Consider the following 22,796-nt stretch of genomic DNA (forward strand, 5'->3'; position numbering starts at 1 on the left):
AATACTCCAACAAACTGTTATCAGTCAGAAAAGGTTTAGTCATAAATGAAAGTTTGTAGATTGCTCATAAGAGGATTGAAGCTTTGCGTGATACTGATCTGGCTGTAACTTGTGTTAATGAAAGAAGTGAAATTAAGACTGTACAAATAACCTTGTTGTCTTAAAATCACCCCTTGGAGGCTCAACCATTTACTTTCTGGACATAAGCTGGATCACTATGAAAAAGGTTTCAAAAGTTCTAGTTCAACTACCACTATGAATGTACTGATGAACTTCAAGAAACTTGGGCTATCTAGAAAAATGCACATATGGTCGTCCCCCCCCCCAAAGGATGTACATTAATGAATAATGAACCTTAATTTATTACCATATGTAAACGTCAAGTCTGAAAGACCAGTTCATTTCTAACCACACAATATCTGGAATAATGAGAAAGTATGAAACAGAACTTGCAAGCCAATAATTTCCAAGGTACTGCAGCAATAACATCCAGGATTCATTTCTGTTGTGCATTCATATTAGCATGCTCTTCCCCTTTATGAACCAATTTATCTGCCAACTGGTTAAATATTTGCAGAAAAAGTGCAAAATATAGAAATATATAATATAAAATAAAATAACTACGAAAGGGGCAATAAGATATCAATTTACAGGTGTAATTTAAATTATAAAATTATCCTTCTGTAAGGGGGGTACACAAACAAAAGTTCAAGACTTTCAAAGAACACAGATACATCTATTTTGAACATCTATTTATTAAATTTTATCAATAAGCAGGGGGGATAAAAATCAATGATTTTTTTAAAAAAACCCACTTTTTTTTTATTTAAATCAGATTTTTTAAATAAAATGTGTTAGGAGGAAAAATCTTTCTAAAGATAGTTTTCTACTTAAGTTACATTATAGTCCAAAGGCTATTCACCTGGAAATAAGGGTTTTGTTTTAAGTTTTTCATGTGTGCTAAAACTCTGTTTTTTTAAAAGAAACAACAAAAAATGATTAACCACATCAGTTAACAAACATGGATATATATGCTATAATGTTATTGCTTTAGTTAAATAAATTGTTTAAATTGTAATTAAGGAAATGATTATTTTTCTCCTTCCAATAAAGTACAGCAGAAAAGTTGTCCAAATATAAAGTTAACTTATTAAACCTCACAATAATTTCATAATTATCTATGTATTTCTAACAGTATAACCAAATCAGTAATTTTTGATATAAATGTAAAAAACTACTCTGAAAATTTATTATTACAAAAATGAAACCTTCCTCTGGTTGTAAATATTAAGATTATATCAGCAAGAATGAGTCTTTCTGTAAAAAAAACAAAAAAAATTAAATCAAGTCTTACTGACTAGTAATTTAAACCGTGATTTAAATCAATCTGATTTAAATCAAGTCCACCCTGTCAATAAGTATTAAAAAGCTAGCAATAGCAATGCTTTTCTACTTTCACACCAAGCACACTGGCCCCATTCCAGAAATGTGCTTCTACAATCTTAGCTACTTTACATGAGCATCAACCTCTTATTAAACCACAATGCACACACCCAACATTCCTGAGGTTCTGTGAGCCTTTTCCAGGATCTCAGCCTTTGGTGGCAGGCCCTGTTCTGTGAGGCTCCTTGCCAGTAGAGGTTCAGCAGAAGTTATGTCTTCATTTAGATCTTTCAAAAGCTATATTGTTTAGACAGAACTTTGCAACATTTCTTTCTTTCTTTACCGACAAGTATTTACTGATGTTATTATAGCCTTGTTTATATGTTGTACGCCACCTTGCTATATTGTTATGGCAGTGTGGTATAGACATTTGAAAGTAAATAAAAAAAAATGGCATACAATACTGACTCTGATAGCATTAGCCACCTATTTAGGTTTGGCTTCAGCCCCATTCCATGAGGGAATCGCCCTTATCGTGTGACTACATGCACCATGCAAGTGCACCCTCTGTGAACCCTGGCAACAGGATCACGACATTCTTTTCCCACTGAATTATCATCCCCCATTCTTGCAAGCTGCACAAAAATTACCCTTACAAATGATTAAAATAGGGTCCTAAGGTGGAAACGCACAGCATAAAGTTCTTTGAAGTCTCTAAAGTAGCTTGCAACATCTTTGAACTGTTTTACGGAGATGTAATAAACTTTGTAGCACAATCCAAAGATGTGGAAAATTTTGCAAGATATGTTTTACCATAACAATGCAACACAATTAAGCTAAGAATTAGAATACTCACATTCTTCCATTTATTATCAACAGGCTGTAGCAAATTAACTGTTGCTAAAGTCAGAGGCTGAGCCACAGAATCCTATGAAAAAAGAATAGAAGCATTAACTGTACAAAAATAAAATATGCAAATCTAAAAGGTTATACTGCCACTGCCAATTAAGATCAAGCAAAACAGTATAATGCTTTTTTAAGAAGTATTCAATTATACAGAAAAACATATTCTTAGATCACATTTTTTAATTTACACAGCTACTTCAGCTGTATTACTTTTCTAGCAATTAAGATACAAAACCCTGCTTTTCCTCTTTAGCGTATACCTGATTACTGGATATAAGTGGCACTTAAATGAATAAGGGCAACTGCTGGTAACTAATCTATTAAAACTCTAGCAAGATAATGGCTAATCAAATTAAAGTATACACTTAGCTGTTTCCTTTTATTTTAGCCACAAGGACATTACTGCATAAAATTGGTTTTGTTAAATTTTTGAATTCACAATGTTTTTTTCTTTAAATTTGTTTCCTTAAGGGGACAGTTTATGGCAATATCCACCACAATGACCAGCTTAAGATACAACAGATCTCAGACTCAACCATGCCCTAAAAGGGGTGTGGCAGGGGCAGGACCAGAGAGAAGGGTTAGGCTTAATCCTAAACCCATTCAGCTCAGTCACATGACCTGGCAAACCAGCATGGAACACTAGTTTAAAGGATTGATTTCCCTCTGCCAGGCTTCAGTACAGCCAAAGCAGTAGCCCCGCCGCTGAACGGGGTTTGGATCTGGTGTAACTTTGCACTGGCCTGCTTTTGGGCCAGCTTTTAGTGCACAGGATTTCTCCCTAAGTGCATTTTATCTAGAAAGGAAGAAATATTCTGCATCTGACATGAATATTAAAGAGAAAGGCAATGTGTGACTTTAACGCAATAGTCTGAGCACTGTATTGAAATACAGCTATGATTTAACATGAACAAGCAGCATGATAACGCATGGTACTCAAAAGCCCCCACTGTACTCCTCCACTGATCCTTCCTTTAGCACACCGGAAGGTAGGGGAAACAAAACACCGCCAGGCTTTGTGTTATATAAGAAACAATGCTCATGATTTGCTTCTCACTAAACCAAACCACGAGCAGAAACCAGTTTGTTTGGGGCTTACCACTTAGTTTGTTTGCAAGAAACAAGCCACAAGTGATATGTTTGTACATCATGAAGCCAACCTCCAGTCTGTTCTTTCCTTGGCACACAAAAGGAGTAGCAGAGGACCACAGAAGTGACAACTGAGCAGCATGCTCCAGTATGCTACTTGTTCATGTTTAAACCATAGTTTAATTTTAAATATGGTTTAGGGTGAGGTCCAAACAAAACCAGCATTTCTCCAATAATGAAAAACAGCAATACCTGAAAGTCAAAAGAGTCCTTTAAAAAAAATAAAAACACTGAAGTTGTTTTTAAAAAGTAACTGTGTTAAATCTGTTGTATCAAAATGACAACGACTCCTGCAGCTCCCTAAAGGCTAACACTGTGAGCTTTCACAGTCAAGAGCCTACTTCATCAGATGCACAAAGCTTAAGGTACTGGATCTTCTATACACAGATGAATCTAGAGGAAGGGGAAGCAAGCTTTACAAGGCAAGATTAAATGATCAAAAGTGCACATCCCCAATACAGGGACACCAGGCAATGAATTAATGAATTACTTGTCAAGAATCTATCACTCGCCTGTTTAAAAAAAGAAAAATTAAGGCAATGGCACAGTTCACTTGGCAATTCTGTAGGCACGCCTCACTGAAATGAATAGGCATTGCCCAAGAGGACTGTGGTGATGCGAAACCATTAATTTCAGAGGGACCTAAAGGAAAGAATTCTTGCTGGATTTTGCCTCACCTAAAGCAAGTGTGATGACATATCTCACACATACACAAACAGAATATTTATCTCAAAGAGCAAAGACATTGGGAGTCTGCTTCCCTTTACCAAAAGAGATGAGAATGTAAAGGTTACCGTTGTCAAGGGAGATGTTTCTGTAGTAGAACTCGTCGTATTCTGTGTGCTACTCATATGCATCTTGCTGATATGAGTATTTAAGCTGCCTAAACTTTTGAAGATACAACTACATTCTGTACAGTTATACGTAGGGCCATTCTTCACCTTTAGGAACAAAATAGGAGAGGAATGCTCAGTCTTAAAACTTTGCAATTACAACCACAACAAACTATAGCCAGTATCTCCTTAGCCCTGTTTTATTCCCCAGCTAACAGAGCAGTGAAATTTGCATTACAGATGAACTCAAGGCATTAAAGATCTGAAAAAGCCCAGCCATATTATTAAGCACTGTGCATATCGTAATTATTTCCACTCACCAAATGAACACTATCTTCCACCCCAAAAATGGAAAACACAGTGAACCATGAATAACAATGTCAATGGGCTTGCTTGATTGGTAGCTGAAACTAAGTAAATTAATTAGTACCTCATATAAATGCTGTGATTAAAATTGGGGGGGGGCATAAAATATAAGCAGGAAAGTGTCAGATTAGAGATGGAGCCACCTGGGAGGTAGGAACAGGGAAGTGAAGCACAAAGAGGATGGCAGCTCAAATCAAAATAGGACAAAAAAAGATGATTCAACATTCTATAAAACCTATTAAGTTTGAATAGTGATGAGAGACTTCCATCCAGCTTGTGTCAGAGTGGCTCAGAAAGTAAGCTCAGTTACTTAACTCCAACAACAGGAAACAGCTCAGCTTCTTTCCAAAGCCAATACAACTACTGAAGCCAGAACCACATTCTGAAGGACCACGGGAAACCTACTTCATGGGAGAGGGAGAGAGGGAAAAGATCTCATCTTCCACTTCCTCACTCCTGTTCTAGAGTGCTCCAACCCTGCTCTCCTGGACAGTAAAGTATTGTTTAAATTTCGAAGTGGAGAAGGGTTCAGGTGTGACTATGTAAGTAAGGAATTCTTTCTAACTTGGCCTTTAGTCTAAGGAGAATGATTTGGGAACCTTGCAATGCTCAGCTCTTCTTTGAGATAAAAACTTCAAACTTCTCAAGCTTATATTCAGGCCAAGAATGAAAAACATTGCTAGCATCTCTACTTTTGCCCTAAAACAGCTCTTTACCAGGGGAGTATTAGTTTAGTGAACAACTGCTTTTGTGTGCTCCAGAAGGAGCTATATAAATTTTTTTACTACAGCTGATATCAAGCACTATTACCAGTGACATTTCACAGATGGTTTTTTTGGAACTCATACTGCCTCTGCCCTTTGTACACCTTTCACGCTTAAATCTCCATCCCCTTTCAATGGAACACCTCCTCATCTTATTCTTTCTGAACTCTGCCATTATCACTGCTACTTCACTATTATCATCCACCAATATTTCTAACGACGATACCCCTTAGTAGGCTGCTCAGCAATCAGGCAGAGCAAGTCCTTCTCCTCTCCTGTCTGGAAGAGGCTGATGAAAATAGGGTGACTGTGAAGACAATATGGAATCTAACAGACAAGGGGGCAAGTAATGATAGCTGTTAGTGGCTGCACTGAAGGGGCAAAAAGGGGGAAGGGGCAGGTGTAAAAACAATGTAAGGGAAAAAAATTTCCTCCCTTCCCCAGAAAGCAAGAACTTTTCATGAAAGAAATAAAAAACGTGACTGAAAATTATCTACTACAATTCCATGGAAATCTATAGATGCATCGAAAACAAAAGAAACCAAATGTTTTTCTTCTATCTAGTATTAGACCATAAAATGAATGTTTCAGAAATTGCAGGCATTGAATATAGATGAAGATGTTAATTCAGGACCTGTTGCCATTTAAAGTGTGTAGCCAATAACAGAAATGAGCTGTGCTATTTACCTCTGAATGAACTCTCTGAATATGTGATTGAAGATTGCCTTTCTGAGAAAAGGCTGCAGGACAAAAGGCACAGGCATGGGGTTTTTCACCGGTGTGTTTAATCATATGGGTTTGCAATGCCCCCTTCTGATTAAATGCTTTTCCACATTCACTGCATTTAAATGGCCTTTCACCTAACAAAAATAAATATTTATACACACACATAAAACAGAAATATGAGTTTTCATTGGTAACAATTTCTAAATGCAATTGGCGTAAAACAGTACAGTAAAACAGAGCTATGATTACAATACTCTACTGGAAACCCGTATTTTTTCCCTCTAGCAAACATTCGTAGATAAAATAGCCCCCTAAACATTGTAATTTTTTGTCTGATCATCCTTCTCAACTATACATAAATAAGTATCATATTGCTTTGTATACTTATTAGCCCATCAATAAAAAGTACTTATTTAGCGAATGGCCCCACCAACTTTTTCTGGATGAACAGTCCTGGAGACTTCCAAGACACACTTATATCAGCTTTCAGAATCTGCATATGCACACACCGTGCTACTGTAAACCTGGGCTTGAAGTAGCAATGGGAAGTCCTCCATACACTCCATCCAGTACAGCCTGAAGCTCCATTACTCAATGCACACAGATTGGCTGTAGCTGGGCTGTGTATGGAGCAGGGCTGTAACAAGATCATGAGGATGGAAAGGGTCAATCACATAACTCACAATCCTGGGGAGAACCGAGTAAATGAGGGGCTCATGCTTCTATTAAACCACAACTAAGAAATACTTGATTACATTTCCATAATTTTACCAAGTACTTAAATGACTAAAAATGGAACTCTTCAAGGCAAATAAACAAACTGAGCATATATCAAGGCTCCATTTGGTCCCAGAGATACTCCTCTCAGCAAACAAAGGAAGAGAGCAGGGCAGCTGGAGTGACCCCATTGCTACTTCATAAGTTTGGGGAATTGAAAGGATGTTCTGCCCATTTGGTGGGAGGAGGGTTGCCTGCTTGTTTTTTTTGGTGAGCAGGGATGATTTGGGGAGGTGAATGTGGTTTTTGCCTTTTGAGGAGATGTTTCGCTTGTTTCTTAAAGGACGATATGAGTTTGTAGCTTTTTGAGAGGCATTTGGGGTTTTTTTCTGTTAGTGTGGACTTTGGCGTGGATCAGCAAGTTTTGCTTGTCTGTGACTCTTAGGGTAGACAACAGGGGTCTTGCCTATTTGTCACTTTGAAAAGCCATAACCAACAAAATACCTGGGGTCATTTTCAAGCCAATCTAAAGTGAGCTGTAGGAGCTTGCATCTCTCTTACATTGATTTAAACATCTAACTCCTCAATATATACTTAAGTCCTGAAAATCGAATATATTTCATGGGGTGGTAGTGGAGGGACTGAAATAGTTACGGTAATTCTTAAACTAGGGCCAAGGCTGACCTCTTGTGGCCATTTTCTACATTTCACATATAACAAGGGGGTCCTTGTAAAACTATTATTCCGCATTTCTGAGAATTAAATTTACAGTGGTTCCTCGCAAGACGAAATTAATTCGTTCCACAAGTTTTTTCTTCTTGCGAGTTTTTCGTCTTGCGAAGCACGGTTTCCCATAGGAATGCATTGAAAATCAATCAATGTGTTCCTATGGAGACCGTCCGGGGACAGAGGGGACTTCTTTTAAAGCAAGGGAAGGGGCAGCGGGGAGAATCGCTTCTCCCCGTTGCCGCCCCTTGGTTCAAAAGGGGTCCGGGGACAGAGGGGAAGGCGCACGCGCGCCTTCCCCTCTGTCCCCGGAGATTGCGGGGCTGGCAACGGGGAGAAGCAATCTTCTCCCCGCTGCCCCTTGCTTCAAAAGAGGTCCGGTGTGCGGGGGCAAGCTTCGTTATGCGAAGCAAGCCCATAGGGAAATTCGTCTTGCGAAGCAACTCGAAAACGAAAAAACCTTTCGTCTTGTGAGTTTTTCGTCTCGCGAGGCGTTCGTCTTGCGGGGCACCACTGTACTTTCATTAAAATTATTTAATACACATTAATGGGCAAAATGTTTGATAGTTAGGGTCATACCAAATATCAGAATACTAATTAAAGCTTATCCACACAGAATTTCAATATATACATGCCATACGGTCTAAAATGATTGCATTAAGCTTGCCTGCCAATATGCATCAGAAGCCAGCTTGAGAGAATAAATGCCAAGGGAAAGAGGATGAAAATTTAAGTTAAAAGGTCAACAAAACTTGAAGAGACAGGAGCAAGCTGTTCACCCAGAAACAGCTGTTCATTATTCCATTCAATAACATGAGTGGGAAACTGCAAGGTTATTTCAGTAAAACTTGACAAAAGCAAATTGATGTATTTGAGTCAGTTCACATGGCCCAGGTTGTACAGGCTGTACACATAGCACAGGACAACACTGAACCTTGAACATCTAATATTTTGTGCATTGCTCCCTTTCCAAATAAAACTTCAACGAAAACTGGCACCTACTACAAGCAGACCCCATTCATATAATTTGTATACAGCAATTTATGCTCCTAACTCCCATTTCACACTGAGGGAGCAATCCTATACACTAAAAGCTGTCATAAAACAAGCCAGTGTAAGTTAAACCAGTGTTAAAGATCCACCGGACAATTGAGCCACCTTATGCCTGGTAGCGAGAAAGCAAGCCTTCAAAATAGTGTTTGAGTTAACGCCACCCTTTTTAACTTACACCAGGTTGCCAAGTCATGTGACTGAGCTGAACCTGCTTAACATCCAGCATAATTCAGGTCCCATCACATCCCTTTTTTAGGGCTTACACCAGCTTAAGATCTGCCCAGCTAGGGCTCAGTCCACTGGATCCCAGCTGAGCCGAAGATGAGAGTGTTAAGCTGGCGCAGCTTGAGCTGTGTTCTGAACCTCCCAACTCAGCTGGAGATCTTCTTTTGTGAATTAGCATCAACAGTTGTAAGGAATTCAATTCTCCCATTTAACTAAAAAGTTTATATAGGGAAGCAAAAGCAAGCAGTGTGTGTTCATTAGGTTATCTGAAGTCTATACACATTTTCAAACACATCTCTCTGTAGATTTATTCATCTTACCTGTGTGTATTCGAACATGCCGTGTTAGCTGACTTGGTTTCTGGAAAGTCTTTCCACAGTGTGGACATGAATATGTAAACCCACTTCTGTCAATATTTCTGTTGTATGACCTGCTGTTTGATATCCTGTAGACATATATTAAGCAGTTAAATATTATGGTGAATTCAATTGCAATGTTATCACCTCATTTGAAAGGTAAACAGATTACCATCATTATCCCAACTAATTCTGGTTCTACAGAGAATTGGAATTAGAAATGAAGGCCAGGTATACAGTATTGTAGATGCTTTACTGGTAACAATACAGTGGTACCTCTAGATATGAACGGGATCCGTTCCAGAGCCCCGTTCACATATAGAAGCAAATGTAACTGGCCATGGCACATCTGCACACGTGCACGTCGCTTTTCACAGCTTCTGCGCAAGCGGCGAAACCCAGAAGTAACACACTCCGTTACTTCTGGGTTGCCGCGGAGCGCAACTCAAATGCGCTTAACCCGAGGTCTGCCTGTACAGGGCAAACCATAATTATGGCTTCATTACAAACTTTCCAAGCTGAATCCGTATCAAACACAGACAACAAAAGAAACCCAGTAGGCACTTGATTACTGTCAAACACACTGCAGCTATCTCCTGATTAATGAAGCCGTGAACGTTTAAATAAACAACTTGGGAGCAATTTACCTATGAGACTGCCTTACCCCACATGTGCCCTATCTACAACTGGCAGCACTGGCACTATTACAGAAGCCACATCATACCTGTTCCGCATTTGTATGGACTCGATCATTTCGTGTGGCAGCGCCTAAACTTTGGAACTTCTTGCCTATTGAGATCATGCAGGCACCTTCATTGTACTTTTTTCAGTGACAGCTAAACACATTCTTGTTTAGGCAAGTCCACCCACATGCTTAGAAAGCTGAGATTATTTTAATCTGTTTTAGTATTTTAACTTTTCTTTGTTTTAAAAGTTTGGTGCTGTTTTTTTTCCTTGGTATTACTATTTTATCTTCTGTGAACTGCTTTGAGGTTTTTTACAATCAAGAGGTGTATAAATTTTATGAAATAAATAAATACAATGAATAAAGGTAAAGGTAAAGGGACCCCTGACCATTAGGTCCAGTCGTGGCTGACTCTGGGGTTGCAGCGCTCATCTTGCTTTATTGGCCAAGGGAGCCAGCGTACAGCTTCTGGGTCATGTGGCCAGCATGACTAAGCCACTTCTGGCAAACCAGAGCAGCACATGGAAACACCGTTTACCTTCCCGCCAGAGCGGTACCTATTTATCTACTTGCGCTTCGTGCTTTCAAACTGCTAGGTTGGCAGGAGCTGCGACCGAGTAACGGGAGCTCACCCCGTCGCAGGGATTCGAACCACCGACCTTCTGATCAGCAAGCCCTGGGCTCTGTGGTTTAACCCACAGCGCCACCCGCGTTCAAATACAATGAATACAAGTGCTTTTAAAAACTTAAGAAGGGTGCTTGCCATCTCCCACATGGAATATGATGTCAGATAGGCCATGTGCACAGTATACATGTGTACTTCCTTGTTTCAAAAGTACACGTACACACACTCCTTCATAATCCTACACCTTAGGCACAGCAGAAATGTATGTACAGAATTCCCACAATTCTGAGTTGAGTGGGCAACACTAAAGCAGCTTAACATCTAAAATTAAGTCAGAGTATTAGTTATAAACAGCTCCGTTACTGAATTGATGTTCTGCTTTCCTAGATAATTTTTACTTTTGCTCATTTATCTTCCTCCACAGTATTCTTGCCAATCAAAAGGCCTGAATTATCTGCGTGAAATAAAATATTCCTGACATGTTTAGCAGTGTTTAAGCAACAATACGAAAAGTCACTTGAATTAATGAAGGAAGGATGCATAACAAAACCCTGTCAGCTTTACTAACTGTTGTGCTTCACATGGAACTTCACCTAGGCGTAAGGATGATGTTTCATGGTAATAGCTACCCGAGTTAAGATATCAGCGTGAAATCTGGTTGGCCTACTTTTGCTTATGGGTGTTCATCCTAGAGTTTCTGAGGAAGGCAAGCATGATGGGTCAGCCAGAGAAGTTACTGAGCTTTTAACCTACTTGTTGTTTAGTCGTTTAGCTATTCTCACCTTATTTTGTAATGAGTTTTCATGTGCTCCTTTAGTTGGGAAGATGTTTCAACCTCTTTCTTACAGGTTTTACAGATATGGGTTTTGCTTCCAGACAATTCTTGACGGTGTTCTTCCATGTGTAAGGCCAGCTGGCTCTGCAAAGTAAACTCATCTCCACACTCTGAACATATAAGATTCTGCAAAGATAGTAAACTGGTTTGATTCTTTTCTAAAACAGCATAAAAATACATTACTTTATAATAACATTTCATCACTTTAAGCATTTTCAATCCTTTGCTGGTAGAAAAACTGACTATAACAATCTGGGATCAGGGTCACACATACGTCAAAAAATCCTTGGTGGAATTTATTAAGCACGACACCATTTGCAAGTCAAAAAAAGAGTTCCCTACTCCCCTCCACATCTTTGTATTCTGTATGTGCTTCAAAAATGAAGATAATAGTCACCTCTTCCTTTTCATGAAGCATAATATGAGCTTTAAGACTAGCCACTCTAGAGAATTTTTTGTTGCACACAGGACAAGTAGGGTCTTCTCCATTGTGGGTACATTTATGCAGTGTAAGGTTGAACTCAACATTAAACGACATCGGACACTGGTCACATCGATGAGGCTGTTTGTGAAAAACAAAATCAAGGCAATATTTAAGCTTCATAATTCCATTGACAAGAAAATATAAGAGACAGAGGTCACATCATTATGATTGTAAACCACCACAAAAACATCACTGGTTTAGTATATAAACTCCTTAAGTAAGTAACGAAGGCCAAATGAAATGGTGCAAGCTGCCAAAACAGTAAAACTTCAAATCTCTGCAATGGCCTTCCTTTCCTTTTCCACACCGTATTACAGCATTTATTTACTATCTTTATAAAACCATCTTTATGCCAACACACCTTAAAACTTTCCCCACACAATGCACTTTTGGAGTGATAACTGAGATTTACACATTTCAGCTTTAAGAGAGGAAAGCAAACCTGAAACATTTCACTGGAAAATGACTGTTCATTTACTTCTTCCCTTATTATGATCCTAGATTTTTAATTTGTGCAACAGAATTTTAAATATATTAAGATCTTCTGTATTGCCTAAAACAGTGGCATTACAAAACAGGGCAGAATCATGATAAAGCTTGAATTTTTATATTGTTGTTTCCTAGATTATTAATAGATTTATATATTCAGTGGCTCGAGTAAGCTGTTATGCCCCAAATACAGTCATTTCTTCCTAAGCTGGAAACAAGAATAGTGTCTTTCAAAATGTGATATATCTTATATCTTCCTGGATATGCATATGACAAGAGGTAGGAAGGCTCCATGTTATTAAGCTTCCTCAAAATTAGGTTTACAAAGAACCCTGGAATTTGATTCATGAAATTAAATGAAGATTTGTGCACCTATTCCACATCAGTCATTTTGTCACAAGAGCTACTCAGATTTATTGAGATACTCACCTTGTCATTTTGCTCATGATCCCTCATATGGCGCTGGAATTGTGTGTCTTTCGAAAAAGACAGAAAGCAGATCTCACACTTACGGATGTTTGGTACTTGCTGAGTATAATTATTGTTCTCTGTATTCAGTGTTAGAACACCATCTACAAAATAATAATAAACTTTTTTTAATGAAACTTGTTCTGATTGCTTATTTTACAGCTGCTCAAAAGTTTTGTATGTTTTTTCTAGTTTTGTTATTGTAAAAAATATGAATAATTTGAAAATAAGTTATTTCATTGCCTAAAGCTCTCAACAGCACATATTAAAAACACAAGCTAACCTTTCTTTCCCCTTTAATTTGTAACAAACTTTTCAGGTTACATAGGTTGCAATCCTCTTATTTATTCTTGTATAATCACAGTGATTTCAGAAGTTACATAAAATATAATAAACGACTGCAGACACAGTGAACAATCTAAATAGAAAGGTGTACTTGCAACTCTTGTATCCTGTTCTCAAGACCCCAAATACACAACAGAATGTTAATTACAATACTATTAAAAATAAGCTAAATTTGTAGAACTATCTGCATGTTTATTATGTATTATTGTGTTGAGGGATTCTTAACAGCCTGATCCTTTGTGGAATTAGGCATACAAAAACCTAGTGTAATCAATGGGCTAAGTTGTGGTATCAAGATTGTACTCACAGATATCAACTTAGTTCTGATTTTTAAAGACTGCACATTGTTCACTTTGTTTACTTCAGCACCTGTACATATTACACTCTGTCCATCTTGTGTTTTGTAACCGATACTAATTCTAAAAATAGTGTAAAGTTCAAAAAGGAAACTGTCTCCCTAAACAGTAAGTAAAATGTGAATGTAGGCTTCTTTCATAGTTTTTGAAACAAGATACTGACTTGTTTTGTGGTTGGAGCCTTCCCGCCAAAAGAAGTGTAACCAACTTCGCAGTCTTCCCTTTTAGTACAGAAGACCAGAGCTGCTAGGTACTAATATAAATTCATTCTATTTCTCTAGGCCACCTTTTTCTCAAAGGAGCTCAATCTACATAGTTCTCCCATCCCCATTTTATCCTAAGTACAACCCTTTGAGGTAGGTTAGGCTGAGAGACAGTAACTGGCCCGGGGTCACCCAGTGAGCTTCATGGCTAGTGGGGACATGAACCCCGATCTCCTATGTCCTAGTCCAGTACTCTAACCAATACATCACACTGGCTCTCAGTGTGATTTCATCACTTCATCTTTGTGACTACTCTAATGTGAGGTGTTTTTAAGGAAGAAATGTCTCCTATCACTGCTCACAGCAACAAATTCACTTTTGTTGTGGAGATACACTCAGACTATAAGCAGGGATGCAGGAAAACATGTTTAAGAAATACAGGAAACTTTAATGAGATACCCCACAAGTGTAATGTACAGCAGCCTATAAAAAAAGCAGACTGCAAGGCCTCTTCATCACCGCTGCCAAGGACCAGCTCCATCAGGCCTCAACTATCATCTACAACAGCCATAACGAGATGGTCAGGTATGCCTGGGTTTTTAACTTTTCCTCTGAAATTTGGCCAACTTATTTGAATCCATTTCATAAACCCATTGGTATGTTTATTCTTGGTCCCTTCACAACGTGATTCTTTTGGGGACCCACCTGCGGAAGGTGTCAAATACTGAACGTGGAAGAAAGTGATCAATTTAGAGCAGTAGACAGATGTGGGTATACAACTACTAAATCATCAACTGCTATTTCACCAGCTGGATTTGGGCTCCTCCAACTCTCACAGCAGGCATTTAGAACAATGGGTTGAAGCAGGAAACGGCACACAATCTGAGAAAATTGCCACCACCAACTTGCTGCTGTTTCACCAGCTGGGATTGTGCCCAGCAAGCTATGCAATGGGTCAGGTTTTTGGTTTTTAAAGCAACAACAGCTGTAGAAGAGATATCTAACTTTCAAGTAGTTTTTTTTTTTTTAATGGTTTGAGAACTGGGGCAAGATGAGCAAAACAAAAGCCAATTACACTTGAGATGCAGGGGTGGGGGCGGAAAATAGATGCAAGAAAATATTATATTTAGTTTCCCTGTCTTTTATATCCAAAATCTACCTAAATGTAATACTTCAATCATGCCTACTCAGAAAAAAGTTCCATCAAGTTCAGGACAAAGGATGGATAGGCAAAGGCTGGTGAACCTGTGGCCCTCCAGGTGTTCTGCAGTACAACTCCCATCTCTGACCATTAGCCATGCTGCCACAATGGATGGGAGTTGTGGTCAACAACATCAGGAGGGCCACAGGTTCACCATCTCTGGTACTACCATAGGATGTTAAGTACAACAGAACATTGCTATGGCCTGGCCACAAAGCACAGCACCCCCTCCTCTGCTCAGGAAGTACTGTACAAAAAACCCCCAAGCCATCAACACCTGGAATAGAGGAGCAACGGTCCCCTATGATGCCCTAACCTTGCTTTTTAGGATAAAAAGGCTCAGGACTGGAGTACAAAGAGTGCCAGGGCCTCAAAAGTTCCACGGATTTGAAAGCAGAGGTGGGCAGCGTCAGCAAGGATCTGACCCCAAGTTGTCTAGGAACTGCAAGGACGAAATGGGTTTCCCTCTCTACCTAAGCTGCTGAAATGAAGTCAGCTTGGAGAATCCAGGAACGGAGTGGTTTGTGTGAGAGTTAAGACTTCATCCGAGTTCTGGTACTCGGAACTAATCCCTGGCTGAGAATTCTCCCATTTTCAGAGCCTGCCCTTTTTGCACCTTGGTGGGTCTCGGGGCTCTGGGAATAAGAACACAAAGCAGACCCCGCACCGCCACTACTACACACAGCCTTCCTGCCTTCCGACATGGTCGCGGAGCACCGGAGGGTGAAGGCACGGTACTGCTCAAGCAAGGCTCCAGAGAGAGGAACCGAGCGCCCGCAAAGGTGGTGCCGCCCGCATTCCTCTCGAGGCTGCGGGAAAGCCCGTCCCTTCACACGGACGCCTGCAGAGCGCATCCCTCGCCCCGGGATGAAAACCACCCCGCGATGGGAACCCCCCATTTCCCCCGCGCCACCGATCGCCTTAGAAAGGGCGCCTCAAACGGGGAGAAGAGGAGACGCCGCCGCCCAACCCCGCTGCCGCCGCCGCCCTCCTCCTCCTCCTCGCTCCCCGTCCCGCTTCCCTTCCTTCGCCCGTTCTGACAGAATCTCGCCGTCCCTCCCTCTATATATAGATTTATAAGCGCGCGCGGCGGTAGCAACATGCGCTCCTCCGCCTCCGGCTGCGCGGAGTTAGCTCGGTATCATTCCGCACAGGGCCGGCCGCACACTAAGTCCCTCGCACAATAGGCCCGGCCTTCCTCCTTCGCCTTCCTCCATATCCGGGGACTATATGCGAGGCCCGGCGGATTGTTTCGCGGTGCCTTTCTCACCCTGCGCGAGCGATGTGAGGGATTCAGCCCGGCGCCCGGAGACGTTTTGTTTTGCTCTTGCTTTTCTCTTTTGCTGAGCCCGGCCGCGCCTCCTCCTCTTTTTATTTTTTATTTTTTACCTGACTCGGTGGCTGCTTTGGTGTTTTCTCTACCGCCGGGTTTTGGAGGCCGCCCCCGCGGCATGATTGCCCCCTCCCCCTTTCCCTCCCCCCTCCCCTGTGCCTTCGGTCCGTCGCGCGCGCGTGCGCGCGCGCGCACACACCCCTCACGCAACGATGGCGGAGGGAGAGGCGGTTGGGCGGTTCGAACTCTTGAGGGGAGGGAGGGAGGGGGGGTGAAAAGCCAGAACGCGCGTCTGAAGCGGCCGCGCGCGCCCACACATACAGGGGTGCGCGCGGCCAGCGAGGGGCAGGAAAACACGGATGCGAAAGAGGGCTGGTGCTAGCGCGCACGCGCGACTCGGGAGGCGGCGGCGGGGAAATAAGCGCATGCGTCGTGCCCACAATAAATAGCATGCGGTCGGCAACAGGAAGAAGGGTGGCAGCTTAAGTTACTGTAATGTGTGTTGGCGATGAGGGGTACGGAGATCTTGCGCCCCCAGTGCAGAGAGGCAGGCAGCAGTTCTAATCTCAGTGACCTGGAAGGAACTGTTCGCATCCGTCAATTATATTCCGATGGGAAACTTTCCCTTTTTGAATGCTGAATAACTGAACAAGCTTTGTGCTGCAGACTTTAAGCATACTGTACTCAGTAAGGGGATGTTGTTGGCATCCATCTGTCTCGAGAGACAATGGAGGACACCTCCAAGTGGTGAAGTCAGACTGCTGTGTTAGCAGCAGACCAAAGAGACCTCCTGGGGAGCAAGACAACAAGATCCCCTTTGTGATTGGATGCAGGTGGCGCTGTGGTCTGAACCACTGAGCCTCTCGGGGTTGTTGGTTCGAATCCCCACGACAGGGTGAGCTCCCATTGCTCTGTCCCAACTGTTGCCAACCTAGCAGTTTGAAAGCACAACAATGCAAGTAAATAAATATGTACCATTGCGGCAGGAAGGTAAACGGTCTTTCTGTGCGCTCTGGTTTTCGTCATAGTGTTCCGTTGCACCAGAAGGGGTTTAGTCATGCTGGCCACATGACCTGGAAAGATGTTTGCGGCTCCCTCGGCCTGAAAGCGAGATGAGCTCTGCACTCCCATAGTCACCTTTGACTGGACTTTACCATCCAGGGGTCCTTTACCTTTACCTTACCTCTGCTGATGTGGGCCAAAGGAGAGCAGAGCAATATGTTTGACACCAGCTTTACCAGAAAAAGGCATACAGGGTCCATCCAACCCTTTTAGTGACTCCCCACTAAATTCATGGAGGGTTTGCTCCTTAACCTTACGTCCCACAAACTAGCAAAGGTTTAGAATCAAAGCTTTCAGAAGAAGAAGAGTTTGGATTTGATATCCCGCCTTTCACTCCCTTTAAGGAGTCTCAAAGCGGCTAACATTCTCCTTTCCCTTCCTCCCCCACAACAAACACTCTGTGAGGTGAGTGGGGCTGAGAGACTTCAAAGAAGTATGACTGGCCCAAGGTCACCCAGCAGCTGCATGTGGAGGAGCGGAGACTCAAACCCGGTTCCCCAGATTACGAGACTACCACTCTTAACCACTACACCACACTGGCTCTCTTCATTCTAGAAGGGCTACCTTACCAGGCTGGCAATCCCCATCTGCCCCTCACTTCACTCTACAACATGTACAGAAACTGGACCCACTATTGGTCTTGTCTCCTAATTCTGCCAGAGCCTGTATTTGCATGCAGGGGAAGTCCCTAACTCGCTGAGGGTTTGAGACCCATCGGCTACCCTCACTTGGTTTTGCCCGCTAGTCAAAGCCGTTCCTGGGATGTGGCCACTGTTGAATGCTGACAGCTTCTAGGAGCCATAGGTGAGAGCAGAGATGGGGATGGGGACTAAAGACAGGCAAACTACCCCAGAAGGACCATGACGTGTCACCCACCAGAGGTACGACTCCTCCCCTGACACCCGTACACTCTGATATAGGAGTAAGTCCCAGTGAATTTAGCAGGACTTGCTTTGAGCAAACGTGGTTAGGGTTGCACTGTTGGTGGCTACTGATTATAGACCCATTTAACTATGCCTGCATTTTGAGCATCAGGCTTCAGTTCTGATTCATGTGCCTCCCTCTGAATTCATATTTATTACAGTATTCTTACCACTTGTATTTATTATGCTCATTCAGCCACAGTTTAAGTGACATTGAAAAGGCAGTAGCCATGCAACAGGAGAGTGAACAGCGGTATCTCACTTCATGGGAAAATAAAGGTAAAGGTAAAGGTACCCCTGCCCGAACGGGCCAGTCTTGACAGACTCGGGGGTTTGTGCGCCCATCTCACATCTATAGGCCGGGGGCCAGCGCTGTCCGGAGACACTTCCGGGTCACGTGGCCAGCGTGACAACGCTGCATCTGGCGAGCCAGCGCAGCACACGGAACGCCGTTTACCTTCCCGCTGGTAAGCGGTACCTATTTATCTACTTGCACCCGGGGGTGCTTTCGAACTGCTAGGTTGGCAGGCGCTGGGACCGAGCAGCGGGAGCGCGCCCCGCCACGGGGATTCGAACCGCCGACCTTTCGATCGGCAAGCCCTAGGTGCTGAGGCTTTTACCCGCAGCGCCACCCGCGTGAAAATACAGCAAGCGAAATGTTGTGTATGCCAGGAACACAGAAGTTTCTTGGCTTTGTGGACAAGAGAGTGGTTAAAGACTGGAGAATGGTGTTGGGATTAATTGGAGAAACATATTAAAGACAACTGCCAACACAATTCTGTGGACTTGGCCCTTTAGGTAGGACAAGAACCACTGTAACACTGCAACCCTAAATAGCCACAAAGATGGTCCAGGAGGAGACCATGGCCAGATAGTATCAAAAGCCACAAAGAGATCAAGAAAAGAGGAGCAAAGTTGCACTCCTGTTCTGGATAAAACTCGTCCACCAGAGTGACCAAGTCCAGTTCATTTCCAAGACTAAGCTTGAACCCATGCTCAGATGGGTCTAGATAATGATTATATTCCAAAAATGCCTGCTATTGCCCCACCACAACCTTCTCCATTACGTTACCTACAAAGAACAGGAATGCAAGGTGTAAGGAGGCAAACCAACCACAGCACAAACTTGAGAGAATTGGGAGAACATATGCAGCAACCCGTGAGTTATGTTAGTGCATTGAACTCGGGGGAACTGAGGGCACAGCATTAGGGATGGCGCTAGAGAGAATACAAGGCTGTAATTCACTTAATGGGACTCTGCTGATGTCATCAGCCACAAGTACATAGACTGAGCAACGGATGAATAGAAAAAGACCTTGGAGCTCAGCAGGGCAAAATGATCTCAAAGGAAACTGCTGGAGTTATTTATAGATTTTTAAGAGCACAAATATACAGCATGAATGCACAGCAACTGCAACATTCAAAAGTATTAAACAAGTTTAGAAACCTTTAATTGGTGCCCCCCTGCGTGCTGCTAGACAATGAACATAACAGGCAGCCCAGTAAAAAAACCTACTCTGAAAGTGGAAAATAGAAGCAGCCTAGGAGGAACTACAGGAGTATGTTTGTGGGGGTTTTGCCTGTAAAGATTAGTACGGTAAATTTTAGGCAAATTCAGAGTTTTCAACTGTCAATTTTGTTTAATGATCCTGTAAGAATTGTTGTGTAGCTAAAAGAGATGTTATAATTGAAAGTAAGAGTTTAAAAATTATGGATATAGCCACCATTTAAATTTTCCTTTTTTATTTATTGTATTTATAGAACATCCCCCCAGGGCAGTGTACGACTTCATTAAAATGCAGAACATTAATTCAAATCTTTAAGAACTGCATGTCTTAAAACCTAACAATGTGCTCCAGAGCAACACTACATTGGGGGCATCGGAGAAATTATAACGAGCTCTGCCAGACTTTTATTTACATTTTATATTCTGCTTACAGGTTGTAGATGATTAAGGCATATTTAAATTGTGTTAAAAAATAAAATCCTACAGCTACTCAGCCAGTTTAACTCAACTGCAGATTTGATCTGCCAGGGTGTCTATAGAAATATGCATACTTACAGAAAGAAAAGTTGTTATGTACATATTGACACCAAAATTTTCTACAACAGGGAAAAACCAGTAGAAAAATAGAACAGTTCTTTTTGGAGTTTGCTGCCTTGGGAGTGTTTTTTTTTTTTCCCCTTTCCCTTTTTGCTGTTAAGTGCAGTGGAAGCTAATATTCAGGTCATTAGTTTAATATGGGATTAAGATTTCCCCCTCTCATCAATGGGATCTAGTGTTTAATGGCCAGAATGAATAACTCCACAATCATAGAATGCAATTCTTGTTTTATTAAAATAAACAAATGCATGTGACATCAGCAGATCCAAAATTGTGCCCTTAATCTACAAGTAAACAAAGGAAGCATTCAGGGCTTTGACTTTTGTGCAGTATTGACAATTTTGGAGTGGGCTGGGAATATTATTGCTCCATAAAACTGAGCTGTTTTGATGGGATATTCTACACCGTACGTTCTCCCCGTTAATAAACAATGACAAAATCTTCTTGTGAAAGCTCTTCCAAAGAGTGTTTTTATATCCAGTTGAGATCTCGGATAAAAATGATTTTAAGTGAAGGTAACGAGTAGTAAAATAAATCAGCTTTGATGTCAGTTTGTCTTATTTCAATAATAGTCACCATGGAAACAAACTAACTGACCTATTTCTTTTCATACCTCTGAATAAACAATAGGGCTTTCCATTTTCATACATACTTCTCTTTGTACTAGGTGTTTACCTTCCTCCATGATAATAAAGAGCTTTTTCATTGTATTCTTCATATGTTACCTCAAAGGTTTATTTTCATGATTTCCTCTTCTGTGGATTATTTTATTTTCTTTGCAAAGACAATGAAGGCCCTGAGTTACCAGTAAGAAAACTTTTATTTTTATGGGTTCGTGCAGTATCCACTCTTGAAAATATTATTACCAACAACTCCAACTTTCCTTAAAATCATACTTTTGAAACCTACTTATGTGAGGCAGAATATTGTTACTGAGGGGAAAGCAAATGGTTTGGAGGCACTGATTATTTTTTTTAAGAAAAAGCTTTTCATTATTTCTTTTTATAGTGTATATAAAACAATTATAACAACAAATGAAAATTAAAACATGAAAAACAAAACTATAAAACAGGCAAATAGTTGCACATGAGTCCTGGGACTCAGCTACATTAGTAAAATAAAAAATTAAAATTAAATGTGACACCAGATGGTGCTGTAGAGTTCGATTCTTTGGCAATTTGATTTCCCATTATGAGCTCTACAACACATTTTTCTGATTATTTTTTTTAAAAAAATTAATGATCCAGCCCCAGTAAAGACTATTAGCTTTATCAGATCATTAATTATAGTTCCAGATTTGCCAGGCTTTTGACAAAGGTCTTGAAAATGATGGTTCCACTCAAAGCACATGGCCATTTATCAGCTAGACCCATGCCTTATAAGAACTCCTGTGCAGCTGCTTGGCTTCTGGAAGTACTCTGCTTCTGCCTACTCCCCGTGTCAGTTGCCTCCAATTGTATGTTTCCTCAGTGCCACCTTTCAGTCCAATGCTAGCCTGCATTATGACAGTGAATTTCTCCCAGGTATTCTAGGGGGCCAGAGAGTCCACCTTCACATTCTCCTTAGCACTGAACTCCAGCCATATGCCTAGACATACTCGACCTACCACTTCCATCTTGTCACTTTGTATATTATTGCACCCTTTGCAACACTGTTTTGACTGAGACAAGGCACAGTGGAATTTTCAAAGCACGATTCTCCTCTTTAGCCAAATGGTGATGCTAACAATTCAGGAAACTTCCATGTACAATCTGTCCAGGTTGTCTAAAGCTGTAAATAGGCTAAGCGCTGGAGAACTCCCAGAGCACATCAGCACGCCATTCTTAATGGTTATTGCAGACATTTATGAATGAGCAAAAATCAATGTGATCCTCGGCACATTCTGTTCTGATCTGTATCAATCGTAGCCGTAGCCACAGTACATTATAGTAACCTAACCTCAAAGTTACCAGACCATGGATAACTGTGGGAAGGCTATCTATATTTCTTTATTAAGGTAATAGGTAGGACACTGACCAAATTGGTGAAAGACTATTTCAGGCCATGGATGCCGGCTGGTTGTCCAAAGACAATAACAGATCTAATAGCAGGCCTACTCTGAAAGCCTCATCTGCTTCTAGTACATCTACATCTAGGAAGGAATGAGAACTATCTTCTTGGACACCATTTTGTTTGGATTGAGATTCAGTTTATTAGCTCTCATCCAGCCTGTTCCCGACTGCAGATACCCAGTTAGCACATTACTAAAACACATGTATTTGTTCATGGAACAGCCTTCAGCCAGTGTGTTCAAAAATAGAAATAGTTTTCTCCTGCAATTTTGTTCATGTAGCTCATCCAAAATGAGACATCAGAATGTGGATTTTTCTGGTGTCTTCTTCTTCATCTTCTTTGGCGATCACTCATAACCAAGTAAGATTGTCTTCCTTAAACATGGTTTTAACAGTTAGTCCATAAGTGACTGTGGAGGCCAGTTCTG

The 22,796-nt window shown here is 41.3% G+C and overlaps 1 protein-coding gene across 5 annotated transcripts in view; it reads right to left on the reverse strand.

Moving 5' to 3' along the window:
• ZNF236 (zinc finger protein 236) overlaps positions 1 to 16,388 on the reverse strand; it is a 52,075-nt gene extending 35,687 nt beyond the window's left edge. Inside the window, exons 1-8 of one of the 5 annotated variants that reach the window (XM_082235247.1) lie at positions 16,285 to 16,388; positions 12,752 to 12,894; positions 11,747 to 11,911; positions 11,297 to 11,475; positions 9,169 to 9,293; positions 6,089 to 6,261; positions 4,233 to 4,379; positions 2,240 to 2,311 (exon numbers count right to left, since the gene is read on the reverse strand). In XM_082235247.1, the coding sequence (XP_082091373.1) occupies positions 2,240 to 2,311; positions 4,233 to 4,379; positions 6,089 to 6,261; positions 9,169 to 9,293; positions 11,297 to 11,475; positions 11,747 to 11,911; positions 12,752 to 12,894; positions 16,285 to 16,348 (1,068 nt within the window). In that variant the 5' untranslated portion in view covers positions 16,349 to 16,388. The other 4 variants (XM_082235250.1, XM_082235248.1, XM_082235251.1 and 1 more) reach the window with 4 other exon arrangements.
• Positions 16,389 to 22,796: the final 6,408 nt, after the last annotated feature.

The sequence above is a fragment of the Podarcis vaucheri genome (assembly GCF_965113315.1).
Source record: "Podarcis vaucheri genome assembly, chromosome: 8".
In the NCBI taxonomy this organism is placed as follows: domain Eukaryota; kingdom Metazoa; phylum Chordata; class Lepidosauria; order Squamata; family Lacertidae; genus Podarcis; species Podarcis vaucheri.